This window comes from Accipiter gentilis, chromosome 5, assembly GCF_929443795.1.
Source record: "Accipiter gentilis chromosome 5, bAccGen1.1, whole genome shotgun sequence".
Lineage (NCBI taxonomy): Eukaryota > Metazoa > Chordata > Aves > Accipitriformes > Accipitridae > Astur > Astur gentilis.
In genome coordinates, this window is record NC_064884.1 from 36,822,542 (window position 1) to 36,837,137 (window position 14,596).

General features: G+C 46.8%; 1 protein-coding gene across 1 annotated transcript; it reads left to right on the top strand.

Annotated features, from left to right (window-relative positions):
* The first annotated feature begins 35 nt into the window (after nucleotides 1–35).
* Nucleotides 36–13,120, top strand: LOC126039048 (solute carrier family 22 member 2-like). Its single transcript, XM_049801644.1, has 11 exons — nucleotides 36–2,803; nucleotides 5,041–5,144; nucleotides 6,247–6,401; nucleotides 8,553–8,721; nucleotides 9,653–9,767; nucleotides 9,873–9,979; nucleotides 10,096–10,310; nucleotides 10,707–10,815; nucleotides 11,183–11,295; nucleotides 12,361–12,460; nucleotides 12,971–13,120. The coding sequence occupies exons 1-11, from the start codon at nucleotides 2,393–2,395 to the stop codon at nucleotides 13,035–13,037; spliced, it is 1,665 nt and encodes a 554-aa protein (XP_049657601.1). The 5' UTR covers nucleotides 36–2,392; the 3' UTR covers nucleotides 13,038–13,120.
* Nucleotides 13,121–14,596: the final 1,476 nt, after the last annotated feature.

The following is a 14,596-nucleotide window of genomic DNA, read 5'->3' on the forward strand; positions in this document are numbered from 1 at the left end:
ATATATAGGTAAGCCCCAGTGGTCTATTCTTTCTTTTATCAGACTTGGGTTTTCTTCTTCTTGTACTGTAATCAGTGAAGCTGTGAATCAGTTTGGCTAAAGCTGCATCGTCATACTTAAAACAAAAGCAGCATTTTTTGTATTTAGCATTAGGTTAATTTGGGGAATGAGAGGCTTGACAGTGTATTTTTAATACAGTCAGTTACGATTGCAAGAGTTCTCTCAATGGATTTTGAAGAATGCTGCTTCCCTTCCCCAGGTCTTCAAGGCTGGCACCTTGGAGTTGTTTGATCCATGAACCGCTGCGTGAAATGACTTCCCACATATTAAGGCATAACACCACATGGTCTCTTCATTGTGACTGTGCATAATGTGGCTTAGGTAGAACAGAGCTACTCTGCCTGGGGGTGCTTATCTGAGCAATGTCGATGATGTATTTCTCATATGCAGCTGACAGCGGTGAGTGACTTCAGTGCCTAGTCTTGGAAGTATTGCTCACTTTTTGTCCAGGCATCTGTAGGTAGGCTGACTGAATCTTACCTTGTTCAGAGCTGGATGCATGGCTTGCTTCACCAGGCTATTTTTCCAGTAGAATACCCTGCTTAACCATAGGGAGGCAAGCGTTAGGAGACTAGTGGGGACCAGAAGAGTAAGTACAAAGAGCTGGGCTGGGAGCAGAAACCCTGCCAGTCAACAGCGTGTTTCCCTGGGCAGCGAGCCTCTAAGACACCCACCCGTGTGGCACAGTGCCACCCAACCCCTGTCTGGACTGCAGGGAGAGTGGTGGGAAATCAGGGGAAAAGGCCCACTCCGGATCTAACTTCTTTAGTTCACGTGGAACGTAGGCACGCTATTACCAACCGGTTCAACAAAACCGCTAGGAAAGAAGCAGTGCGAGGGTTTTTTGGGTGTGTTTTTTGAGATGCAGGCTTTGATTTTGGTTTCCTTGGCCTCAGTCGACTGCGCGCATCCTCCTGCAGAGGGAGGCTGGGGGGGGGGCTGGCTGCGAGCGTGCCGGCTGCTGTGTGCCTGGGTGACCCTGTCCCCCTCCCCAGCCTCACACGGAGCCTTTGCAGCCACGGAGGTGAAAGTCTGGTGTGGGCTGATGCTGTGCTGGGCTCAGGGTAACACAGCCATACGTGGTTGCGGGAGAGGAGTTCTTGTTACCTTGCTTCAGCCATTCCTGCCTGAGAAGAGGGGGTCGGAGAGGAGGGCACACAGCTGCGGGATGCAGGGAATGGAGGGCTGGTCCACAAAGCAGCTTTCACAGCTGGTTAGGTCGCTGTTGCTCTGTTGGGCAGCAAGACCAGGTGAAGAACTGGTTCTGTTTCTGTCCCTGGGCCAGAAGTGCCTTTTAACTGGTTTATTTTTTTTGGAGTGTATTGAGAGGAGGTCTTTAATTTTTTTTTTTGCCTGGTTGCCTAAACTGTGCAAGTCACTTTTCAGACTATTTTTCACATTTTTTCCATCTTTAAAATGTTACATTCACTTATGCTTTTCTTCCTGATGGAGGCGGCTGTTGTCAGCAAAAGGGGTTGGAGTAGCAAGTGTCTATCCACAGACAGTATGAAGTATCATTGGAGCCTGATATAACTGAATTTTTTTTGGGGGTGCCCCACAATGAATTCTACTGAAGGTCTTACAGGTGTTCTGCAGTAAGAAATGGCTGCTTCGGCCGTAAGTGTTTTGTATTCTGGCTTCCCAAAGCTATTCCCAGTGTGTAATTCCTTAGTGAATGCTCTTTATCTTTCTTATCACTGCAAAAATGTGGTCAGCTGAAAATTGTGTTCCCTGGTGTAGGTGGGAGAGGTTTTCCTTGGAAATGAAGGAGTGTGGAGAGTGAGGGTGGCTGTTGGGGGTGAGACATACATGATACTGGATTTTGTGGGGAAAGCTGTTCCTTCACCGTCACGTGGCTCAATGTGGAGACACTTCTGTTTCACAGCGTACTTACCTATTCTTTATGGAACCTGGCTGATAAGCCTTGTTCGCGTGTGGTGCCCAGCAACTGCTACACTGAACTTTTCATTTACTCGCATGCTGGTGGAATTTTCCATCCTCACTTGGCCCTTAAAATGCTGCTTCTTTGAGGAGCTGGTTTGGCTAATAAAGAAACCCCCAAATGCTGTGGCTGTTAGCGGCTTTTCTGGAGAAAAGGAACTTATGTGCTCTGATGAGGGGTTAAATGCAAATTCTCCCTGGGTGAATTAAGGTCTGATTTCAAATGAAACCTAAAAAATAAAGCTTGCAACATGTAGTTTAATAATTTATGGAGTTAGTCTTGACTTTTGGTCAAATGTCTTTGTTACTTAAATAGCTTTGCTGCCAACTAAATGTATCAGTGCTGCAGAGAAGACCTAGATGAAGTTTTTGGCGTGGTTTTGATGCCAAAATGCCAACCCTAGATGACATTTTGGAGAACGTTGGAGAGTTTGACAGGTTCCAGAAGCAAACCTTCTTTGTCCTGTGTTTGCTTTCTGCTGCCTTCACCCCGGTGTATGTGGGTGTTGTCTTCTTCGGGTTCACCCCCGAGCATCGCTGCTTCAGTCCTGGGTTGGCTGAGCTGAGCCAGCGGTGTGGCTGGAGCCTGGAGGAGCAGCTGAATCGCACGGTTCCCGAGTGGGGCAGCCACGGGGCCGGTTTCGGCAGCCGCTGCAGGAGGTACGAGGTGGACTGGAACGCGACGGGCGTCAGCTGCACTGACCCCCTCGGCAGCCTCATGGGCAACCGGAGCAGCGTCCCCCTTGGTCCGTGCCGGGACGGCTGGGTCTATGACTCCCCAGGGACCTCTCTCGTGACCGAGGTAAAAACAAATACCCTCCTTCCCTTGGCCCCTCAGTTACAGACATGCTGAGGGACGCGGGAGAGGATTGGTGTAGCCTCGGCTGGGTTAAAAGGACGCCTGCTTACCTGGACGAGGGATCCTCTTGCTGCGAACTTGTGCAGGGTGCTTTGCAAGCTGTTTTCCCCCTGTCTTTCCTGTGGCGTGTTGCCTTGGCTGCTCAGGAGGCTTCTCCCTCCAGCTGGGCAGCAAAGCATATTTCAACAAATAAATCCCCAGGTAGATAAAGTCCAGTTCTGAATGCAGCTCCTGTCACACGAGAGGTCCCATTGGTGGAGGTGTGTAAACAGTGTCTGTGGGAGAGCAGCGGCTCGCGGTGCTGCGAACAAAACCTGCCGATCCCCGAGCAGGCACGCTGCGCAGACCGCCCGGTCTTCCTGGGATCCGTGCCCAGATGTGAAGGTCTGGATTACTTTTTCTTTTTTCAAATGAAGAAAGGCTTTTGAAGTTTGTTTCAAGTATGATTGAATGACTATGGGTGGGGGAAAAGGTGGATTAAACAGCTTAATCCAGGAATAAATTGCAGAAAATCGGATGGCTGTTTTGTGTTCTCAGATGATGTGTGAAATAATCTGAAAATGGTATTTAAGCTACTTAGGGTACTCTAGGGTTTTAGGTGCCTTGACTTTAAAAACAAATCAGTATGTGGGATGACAAACTTGATCTTGTGATAGAAAGTTCCACCAAATTTTTAAAGATGGCAGAAGTCAGGATTCTTTCCCCTGTGTATCCAACACAAACACAGGTAAATTCTGTGCCCTAGCAACTATAGCATTTATAGTTTTGTAGGAGGTTGGAGCTACATTTTAGGTGATGTACTGTAAGTGTACTTCTTTAAGCAATCTATGGACTATGTGATATTAAAGTGAGGAAGTGAAATGCCTCAAATAAAGGGTGAGCCAGGACTTCTACAAAGCAACAGCACAGCGGGCACATCTCGCTGCAAAAGGCTTGAGCAGATGCTGTGGTCCAGATTCCCCCCACCATGATCTCTTGAAATTGTGGGAAGCTGAAAATGTGCAGTCTGTGTGGACACGTGCAGCCACGCTCTCACATCAGTGGTCTTCCCTTTTCTTCTGAAGGTGGTGCAAGGCCAGGCCTGCAGGCTGCTTATTCCACAGGATAACCAGAAATGTCACGTGCCTCTGTGCGTTTTGGCAACGTGTTTTGCTTCTGGATGTGACTGTTTCCATGAAGGCTCTCGGGCTCTGTTATGTCGCCCCTTGCTCTGGCAGCTAAGCAAGGGAAAGGATATAGCGCTGAGTAAAGCACATTACTTTGGTCGAAGGAAAAATTTACATGTGGAAGAACATCCTCATGGGAAGCCCCACAGAGCATCAGGAGGAATATCTGGTTTTATGTTGATTAAAGATGCATAGCTTTAAATAAACCCAGCTACCAGTAGGATGGGAAGGGATTCTCAGTCATGTTAGGACTGCTTTTTGAAATAACTTATTCTCCAGTAGCTTTTATGTTTATCTACTTAAGTAAGATAAGAGAACTAAGGCCAGGTGGCAACTTGTATGTATGTACCCATGCGGCATAAAGCTTGGCCCTGGATACAAAATACCTGGTTGCCAGACTCGTTAGGCTGTAGGACAATTTGGTTGAGCAAAAGACCAGCACAGAGAGAAAATGCTGTGGCCTTGGGGGCAGATGCATATATCTCCTCCCACGTTCCTTCAGGGAGCCAGCGCTCCATGGGAAGCAGGATGAGGCAGGCTTCTGCAAGCATCTAGGATACCTTTAGTGAAGGCATCACCCTTAGTCCTCAGGGGTCTGCAGGGGCTACTGTGATGTGCGAGGGTATGAGGCAACCAGAACTGCTTAGAAGCGTTCACTGCCAGCCGTAAAACAAGCTGTTTGAAAAGCCCAGGGTGATCATCGGGTCCATGCTGATTTGATCAACAAGGCCTAACACAAATTAGGGTCCAGATCTTGACAGGTAGTAACTCAGTTATGTTCTTTCCAGTAATGAGAGATGAGGCATGAATGAGAAATACCAGGAAACTGCTCAAGGGCTTGATCCCGTTTTTAATGTTGGACACTTAATTAAGTCAGTAGGGTTTCTGGGTGCTGATAAAACAGGCATTGACCCAGACACTAGTTTAAAATGTTAACTGAAGCAAAGGAGACTTGTGGGTGTGAGCCAGCTCCTCATTTAACTCTTTTGCTTCTAACTGTGGTTGCTCTTTTAGTTTAACCTGGTGTGTGAGGACTCCTGGAAGCTGGACCTCTTCCAGTCTTCTGTGAACGCTGGGTTTTTTATTGGCTCCATAAACATCGGCTACATAGCAGACAGGTATGTATGTGTGGGCTGACCGTAAACCCCTCTGACCTCCCCTATCAGCGTTCAGCAGCTGAGAGTGGGTAAAAGTAGAGAAAAGTTGTGCAACTGGTATCATCTGTGCTCTTCTCAAAATAAGGGCAATCACCTAGATGTTCAGGCACAGTATTAGGAGCCAAATACTCTGTCTCTTGGGTCATACCTGGTGATTTGCATGAATCTCTCCTGCTCTGCGAGTCCTGCAGAACCTGCGAGGACTGTTTTAGGACTATACAACCAAAACTCCCTATTGTGCCACACCAGACCCTGGGGGTGTTAACCAAAGCCAGGAAATACTGGTTTGGAGCTTGGAAATCTCTTGCTTCCTCTGGAGAAACTTTGGCATCGTAGCCGCAGAGACTGCCAGGTAGATACAGCAGGAGTGCCGGTTTGGAAATCCCCATGTCTGGCATTCTTGTCACCCCTGTCCAGAGCCAGCGGAGACAGCCACCCTTGCCCAGGTGGCCAGAGTTAAAACAAGAAAAAAATGCTGATATTTGAAAGCCCTTTTTCTGCCTTGTTCCCCTCCTGCCTGGGGAGTGTTAGTACAGCAGGCTCTGAGCTGGTCCAGCTGTGAAATGCTGCCTGCTCCCAGCAAGATCCATACACATAAGACTTTTGGGGATTAAGATTGGGGTATATAAATCTCTTACCCTGGTGCATGCAGACATATCAGAATCATAATATTAACCCATACTTATTTTTTACTCCATTATAAAAAACAAATTACTAAGCTGCCTATTCTGAAATTCAGAGCTAACAGTCACAGCCCAAATACATGTAAATATGGGACTACTGCTGCTCTTTAACTTGGGAAATTTTTCTTACTCCAAGAAGCCTGAAAGCCTTTGTGGAATTGCAGAGCAATTAGCACAGTAATTTTTCAGGGAACTGAAAAGTAGGAAAGTGAGTAATGGGCTAAGAATAAAAGTCAGTATGCATCTATCCTTTGTATAGCACAGTTGGATTTTTGTTTGGTTTTTTTTTCCCCCAAAGATGCAGAAGGCTCTTCCTACTTTTAAAAGCCTGTCTTTTCATGACCAGTGTTTTGCTTTACTCATATTATCTTCCAATCCAGGTTTGGCCGTAGATTTTGCCTCTTAAATACAATTCTTGCAAATGTCGTCTGTGGAATCCTTCTGGTCTTTGTGCCCACCTACCTGTGGATAGTCATCCTCCGCTTCTTGCAAGGGCTGGTCAGCAAGGGCTGCTGGACCGCAGGCTACATCCTGGGTGAGTTCAGACCTTTTCCCAGGAGCAAGTCTGGCTGCAGAAGATGAAGAGAAAAAAACCCCAACCCAACAACAAAACAACGAACAAAAGCCATTTAAAAAAATGCCTCCCGTGGTGTTTTACCAAGGAGTTTTCTCCCTCTTTGACTTCTTGGGATTTTTTTAAAACAACTGTTGCTTCTCCCTAATGACAGCAGCCTTCAAAGCTCAAGCAGGCGGTGGTATATTAAGGCTGTTATCTCAAGATAGGCTTTACCCTATGGTGCAGCTCCCCTTCGTAGATCTGGGCTCCTGGGCTCCTCTCCGTCCCCTTGGGCATCGGCTGGGGAAGGTGACAAACCCGGGGCAGACCGCAGCTGCTCCAGCCCGGTTGCAGACAGGGTGATGACAGAGGAGGCCATTAAAGAAGCAGGCAGAGAGTGGGGAAAATTGGAAGCATTTTTATGACACAAAGAGCATTAAAGGGCAAACAGAGACTTTACAGCCTAAAAATAACCAAAGAACAGCATGTGCTTGCTGAGAAAAAGACAAGCTGTTTGGGTATCTGTGCACTTGTCTGAGAGGAGGCCAACCCGCGGGACTGCAGAGCAATGCGAGGAGCCAGGCTATGCTGGTGCTTCTCCCAGCACCTCGCACCGGTGGCGTCTGGCGGTGAAGCACAGCTGCATGGCAGCGGGTTTGGGGCCAGCTCAGCTTTCTGGTGCATGGTAGAGCTGCCTGGGACTTCTGGGGTGGAGTTCAGGCTCTTGTCAAAAAACCCCACCCCGATACCAAGCAATCACTGAAGCAGCAAATTAAGTATCTTAAATGCTGCCCAACAGAGCCTTATCTGGAGTAGGTTGGCAGGTGCCCCTACGGAGTAGCTCCAAGTGATGCAGTTCACTGTGGTGATAAAAATATAAATGTCAACGCTCTAAAATATTAAGTTTTTTAGTGGAGACATCTTGCTAATGCAGTTATCCACATATCTGATATAAATAAAATAAAAGCATCTAGACCACAGTCCAGACCATCTTCTGCCAAGACACAATTGTTCTCTTCTCTGCATATTCTAGACGCTTGCTTGGCTTCTTAAATATTTTCCTGGCACAAATGAATTCTTCATCACCTCTTCTGGGGAACTTTATGCCGTTTTAGAGCATAAAATCCCTATCAGGATAATGACTTGTCCTATCCTGATATTTTCCCTCAGCTACACCTTGTTACTTCTGGATTCTCCTTGAAACTCTTGTGAGAGAAGTCACCCAGAATCAGCCCCAAAGCTCCTTTAAACTTGTATCTTCTCCCTAAGGGTGGTCAATACTGAATGCTTAGGGAAGGGTAGAAGGACAGAGCAACCTTCTTGTTGCACTCTCCTGGGACACTTGTCTACCCTTCAGCGGGTTTTGGCTCAGTACTGCTGAGATGTCTTTGTGCATCGTTTGGCCAAGCGGTATTAGCTAATCCAAGGCTCCAAAATGCAGCACTTCCTTCGGTTGCTAAATAACTGTCTTCTGTTCTTTTTCTACTCGATTTGCTTTCTTGGAATCGCAAAACCAGATGCAAAATTGTGAGTATGCTTGTGCCTGCCTGCTGAAATAGTTGCTTTTAGCTCTGTATTAACAAGACTTAACCTGTGGGTCTATCCTGTGTTGTGCAGTTGCAAAGTGCAGATGAGTCGTGAAGCCATCCTGACCAGGAAGCTGTATGCCATCCTCTGGTACAAACATCTCTTATACACTTGGAGTGAGATGCAGGCTGAAAGGCTGCACTTAAAAAACAAAATGTGACGGTTTATTATTGGGTTGGAGACATTATGTAGGTTGGTGTTAGATTTTACAACAAGGTCTATCTGTGCATTTTGAGAAATGTTTGATTTACTCAGATTTCCATGACAGAGGACAGTACTGGATGCCTTAGGCTGGTGTAAGAGCAGGAAGAGTGTTTTCTCCTCTGCTGAGAGTTTGGGTGACAGAAGAGCAAACCTTCCTTTGTGAGCAGCAGGGGATTTGCGTCAGGAGGCTTTCTGCTGGGAAGCCCAGGGTTACCGAGACAGTTTCTTCAGGGTGCTGATGCAGCTTTTGGTCTTCCAGCATCCCCGCAGAGCAAGTTACTGCTGCGCTGAGCGGTCATGGCTGAGCTGTCCTTCACCTGTCTCTGTGTGTGTCTGCAGTGACAGAAGTTGTTGGTCCGAGGTACCGGAGGACGGTGGGCATCCTCTACCAGACGGCCTTCTCCGTTGGGCTCCTGGTCTTTGATGCCGTCGCTTATGCCATCCCTCACTGGCGGTGGCTGCAGCTCACCGTCACCCTGCCGAGCTGCTTCTTCCTGCTCTACTACTGGTAAACGAGCTTTCGTTGTACCTCTGCCCACGACCTGAAAACCGGCTTCTCCCTCTTCCCGAGGCGAGATACTGAGGGAGGTTGGGCATTGCTTTTTGGTTGTGCATACTTCTTAGTGCAGAAAGGAGGTACGCAGCAAAAAGAAGAGGGAAATAGGAAGCTGACTTCTGTTTAAAAGAAAGACCACTTTGAAAAACACTGAGAGTGTTGTTCAATATCATATATTATCTTTGTGAAGCATTTCATAAAGGAAAAATAACACCTCAACATAATTTAGTGGATCCTACACTGACAAGATGGTTATTGAGAGACTGTTGGATGCTAACATAACTGTAACAGGTTGTTTACGTGTTCTTTTAAGGAAAAAAATTGCAGCTTTTTGTGGTCCAACCAAAAGAAGGCACGTGGGTTCACCTTTATTTTGGATTCTCTCCTCTCTTTTTGATTGATATTTTTCAGTTTGAGTGCTTTGGATTTGAGAAATTGTCTGGATGAGTCGAGAGTTAGGAACAGTAGAGAGAGATTTTTCCATATTTGTGAATTGGTAAGCCAATTCTACCTTGTTTACTACTACTTTACCTGTGATGGCACAATTGGAAAATGGCTCCATAAGAGGAGCCAGCTTGTGGTCAACAGGCTGAATAAGACGATAGCACTACTCTCGCTCAAATCCCTTCCCTGATTTCTCTTTAGCAAACTCAACTCCGACTAAAGCCCCTACCACAACTGCTCCTCTTCCTGTTTTGGCAGTGGGATATACTATTTTTCCTGATGGGGGTGGGGGGTGGAAAACACAAAACCCATCCACCCACCCAACCAAAAAACCCACCTGCCTTTATTCAACCAAAGCACTCTCTCCACAGTCTCCATACATGGGAGCACTATGTGGGCTTTATGTTTTGGTATATAATAGCATCCACTTCTGTTGTAGGTGTCTTCCAGAGTCTCCCAGGTGGCTGATATCTCAAGGAAAAAATGACAAAGCGATGAAAATTGTCAGCGATATGGCTAAAAAAAATCGGAAAAAGATGCCTTCCCATTTTGAGGTGAGCTCAGGGTTTGCTTGTCCATCTAAGTAAGCATCACGACAGCCCCTTCCATCAGTTCCTCCCAGTAGAAGCTTACTGTACTTTGTACTGGCACTTCCACAGGACATTAAATTAGAAGAGGAAGATGGTGGAAAGCAGAGCCCTTCACTCATTGACCTTGTCAGGACACCACAGATGAGAAAAAACACGTTCATTTTGATGTACAACTGGTAAGAAGCTAATGTTGGAGGGCTGTTTTTGGAGCTCTGGTTTTGAAGGCTCCAGCAGGACACAGACCTCTGTTCTCCAACTGACTAACAAAGCCAGGATGCTCTCCTCTGCCTAGGTTCACAAGCTCTGTCCTCTACCAGGGGCTCATCATGCACATGGGAGTAGCTGCTGGGAACGTGTACCTGGATTTCCTCTATTCTGCGCTTGTCGAGTTCCCAGCCGCCTTCATCATCATCATCACCATCGACCGCGTCGGACGGCGCTACCCCTGGGCTGCGGCAAACCTGGTGGCTGGGGCCGCCTGCCTTGTCACAGCCCTGATCCCAGAGGGTGAGTCGCCCGGGAGCAGCACCCTCCTCTCCCTCCCTTCCCCTGAGGTCCGGTCCCAAAGGTCCGCAAACCCACGGCTGCTGTCGGGTCCTGCCTCCCTGACTTTTAGTGGTGCTCCTCGTGCTGCAGAAGTGAGATGAGGTCGATTTGTAGGACTGCTAATCATAAATCTGAAAGCACCTGGGTCCCCCGTGCAGCTTTGGGAGGGTCCCTGTGCCACAGCTCCTGCGGAGCTGACTGTTCCCGTTCCCTCGTTCACACAGGAGAAACTAAGCCCCTTAAAAACGTCAAGTGATACGGGATCAGAGGTCCCCCTAAAACAACACGGGTTTATCAACTGACACTTGCTAAATCGCCGGGATACTTTTAAATGCGTTGAATGTATTTTCTCTGCAGACATACATTGGCTAAAAGTCATTGCTGCTTGCATCGGGAGAATGGGAATCACAATGGCTTTTGAAATGGTTTGCTTTGTGAACACTGAACTGTATCCAACATACATCAGGTACGTGCATCCTCCTCCCCATTGGTATTTGGCCTGGAAACAAACAGTTGAGGCCAGCGTGTGTGTTATGTGTTATGCTAAATTAAGGTAGCCTCAAATGCTTCGGAGCTACACAAGTACCGCTGAACATAAAGTAGGTGGAGCACAATTAAAATGCTTTACAAAGTTGGCTTGATAAAGGAAACTAAGGCAGGTGAAAACTCACATGACTGAAATAAAGGGAAAAGCGGAGACAACCCAGGTGGATGAGGGGTCTGAAGTCCCACACAGTGCTTGGATTTGTCCTGCATAAGGGTCAGAGTCGTGATCCGTCCCCTTCCCTCTGCAGTACTCTGATGCTAACGTGATCACTTTGCTGTTCGACCAGGAACCTCGGGGTGATGGTCTGCTCCTCCTTGTGTGATGTGGGTGGAGTCATCGTCCCATTTATTGTCTACAGACTGGTGGAAGTCTGGCATGATCTGCCACTGGTAGTCTTCAGTAAGTGCCGCCTTACCTCCTTGCTGGCTCTTCCTGGGCTGCAGCAGTGGGGCCCAAGTTCCAAAGGGAGGGAAGAGCCACGGAGGCAGTTGCTCCAAGTTCAGCAGAAGCCCTTTTCTGTCTGTAAAAGCCTTCAGTTTACAACAACCTGGTGCTTGTTTATGCATTCATGTCTCCTTTGCCCTTATTATTGTTCCTTGCATTTTAAAGGAAGTTAGAGGTGAATACTGGTTTGACACATGGCAAAGAGATGAGAAACACTTTGAGATTAATATTTGATGGATTAAGATCTGATGAATTACTGCTCTTCTGTGAGGTATATTGTCTCAGTCCAGGAGCCAAAACCTAGAATTTCACGTAACTGCCTATTTAATGGAGTACAAGCGTGGCTGTTACACTTCAGCTTTTCTGACAGTCTGTTAACTGGCTATTCTCCAGCTATTTGGAAAGGGATTGGCAAATAAATGCAAGATGAGTGTTTGCAGACTAGTGACCTGAACTCCCAGGGCAGAGTCTGCAAAACTTTTCTGAATCTTTAGATCAGCACACTATTTATAGAAAAATTTCCTGAACAGCAATATGCAGTTTTTAACGGACAGGACATTTAGGAGGGTGCTTAGTAGATTTAAAATATAGACGCCAAACAAAGTGGGTAAAAGAAATTATCAGTGGAGAAGTTAATCACATTGTGTAAAAGATAATACATTCTGTATGTGTTTTCTAATCTTATGACTAGCAGAAAAACTAAACGCTTTTCCTGGCATGCTCTCACACTAGAAAGGTTTCTTTTCTCTATAAAGGAAGGATTGTCTGTCTAGTCTGAGATGCCCTAGTTCAGTACATAACTCACAACTGAACTTGGCTCATTGCTGTCTCCACATGGCAGCCACGTCTTCCTGAGGTGGCATGACAGTTTTGCATATAGAGCCTTTGTGTGCACATCCTGTATGAGGAATGAAGTAAAATGCCATTTACGAGTCCTTTGTGTCAAGCAGTAAAAAGTGGTGTATATGCTGGAAATTGGTATATGCTAACAAGCGCTTTGTGCATCTGTTTGGTTTGAAGCTGTTCTTGGTTTGGTTGCGGGTGGACTGGTGTTGTTTCTACCCGAAACTAAAGGAAGAGTTTTGCCTGAGACTGTTGAAGATGTTGAAAACTTTCATGGGTGAGTCAGGATGATGAACTCTTAGCAGCTTTCACTTGAAATTGTGCAAAATCCCTGCCCAGAGCAACATGGGGAAGACCAGGGGTTACTTGGCTGCCTCCTATGCCTCCAAGAAGTTGCTAGTTAATTCATAGACTCTAGCTGGAGAGATTTTGGACTCTCTTTTTACCACTTCTCTACCTAGGCATCTGAAAATAAGCAGCATAGGCCTTTACTAGCCTATGAATAACTGCACTAGTGTCTCAAACTTGCTGCAACACTATTATAAATGTTATTTGTTCTTAAAAAGAACTAACTGTGGAACAGAAAAAGGGCACTCTTCATAGTAGCTACTCGTGTGGTGAGTGAAGCACCAGTACGTACTGAGGAGCCAGAGCAAACCTAGAGGATTTGAGGATTAGATGCTCATTTTCTCTGGAGGAGAGGCAGAGTAAATGAAGAACTTGAAGTTAGCTGCTCACTGAACACCTTCATTCCTGGTTTGCTGCTCACATCTTGCTATTCTTACAGGCACAGTGCTCCAAAGGCCAAAAAAATCTATCTCCGTGTCCAAACACCAGAAGCAGCACGTGACTGAAGAAGGCATGACTCTTTCTGGACAGTTTGCTTTAGGGGACTAGCATGGAAAGGCAAATTGGAATAAACTCTCTCTTAAATGTCTTGACTGGGGTTTTCTGATGGGATTATCTCTATTACTGCATAGCTGCTTCCCTCTCTGTACACTATAAGATAAATATATTTTAGGGCTGGGAAATCTTCGTACCAGATGCGTGGACCTCAACATGGGGACAGACCTTAACTTGAGGATGGTGAGGTCCATCCCAACAAAACTTTATAAGCCTCCATGAAGTCTGACTCTGTTGTTTTGCCTTATGAAGGGGCAGCATAATATAACAGAGACTTACCTCTGTTGTGGAACCGAGGTGACTATAAACCTTATACAGTCTTGTTACAACTTGCAATAGATTTGTGTGGACTTTTTTTTTTTTTTTTTTTTTTGGCTAGCCCTTATGTGTTATGGTGTTCATGTGAGTCCATATGCCGATACAGTAGCCTTCACTGGGGATTTTGTTGGCTATTCCCAGGCTCACGAGAATGGGCATGTGGCAACTCCAGAGCAGGAAAAGGGGTGCATGGGAGAAAGACTCATAGCCCTTCATAAGGTAATAGCCTTGTTCCATCTTCAATGTGTAACCACTAAATTTTCTTGTTTTGTTAAATATCATCTTCATAGACTATAATCTGTGCTCTTTTTCTGTGCGAAACTGGTTTCCTAAGCCTCCCTAGCATTAAAAATGTGTGCATACACAGACATGCAGGACTTTATTAAAAAGAGTATGTTGAGACTCCAATCAGGGGAAAATCATTACAGCTGCCAGGAGAGGGACTGAGAGACCCCACCTGACTCCTGCTCTCCTGGAGACGTCGGATGGAACCGGGACCTGGACAGAGCTGTATCTCTATGTGTTTGGAGGGAGCAGCCCTGCAGGGCCACCCCTTTGGAGTGAGCCAGGCTCAGGCTTGGGGACCTGCAGGACTCTGACCAGGGATTTGGCCAGAGGTCCTGTGCTTCAGGGAGCATTAGGGACAACACTGCCAGGAAATGCCCAGCACCTTTCACAAATTTCTTAGTCCATCCCATTGAGCAACTGTAACAGAGCTGCGGTTGCAGAGGAAAATGGGCAAAACAATACTGTGGCTCCCCTTTACTCTGTTGCTGCTGGTTTTCAGCAAGGATGCTGTAAGCAGGGCACAAGATACTGCTGCCCTTTAATGAATATCTGCAGGGAGAAAGCTCTCAGCTGAGCAAAGTGTTGCCAGGCTCTTGCAGGCAGGGTGAAGTTCTCCTGGGATTGCTTCCCACTGTGGTAGTACGGTGACCTTGCCCTTGCTTTCAGCTGGCCTGAGCCCCAGTTAGTGTTCAGTGCTGCTGTGAGGACCTCAAAGGCAGGCAAGCATGTTGTCCAGGCAGGCAGGGCCAGGGCAAGGTTGCTCTGAGAAGAGTAGGGACAGATCAGGAACGATGTGACTATGGCCCGGGCAGTTGCAAAACTAGTATCTGCTTCAGGGTGAGAGGGAATGAGTTGGTCCTGAGATGGGCAAGAGGGACAATGGGGATGTAATCATGTGTCCTGT

Coding starts and splice junctions, on each gene's coding strand:
- LOC126039048 (XM_049801644.1), top strand. CDS start 2,393: ATGCCAACCCTAGATGACATTTTGGAGAACGTTGGAGAGTTTGACAGG. Junction 8,722..9,652: donor TTCTTCCTGCTCTACTACTG/GTAAACGAGCTT, acceptor CTTCTGTTGTAG/GTGTCTTCCAGAGTCTCCCA. Junction 10,816..11,182: donor CTGTATCCAACATACATCAG/GTACGTGCATCC, acceptor CTGTTCGACCAG/GAACCTCGGGGTGATGGTCT.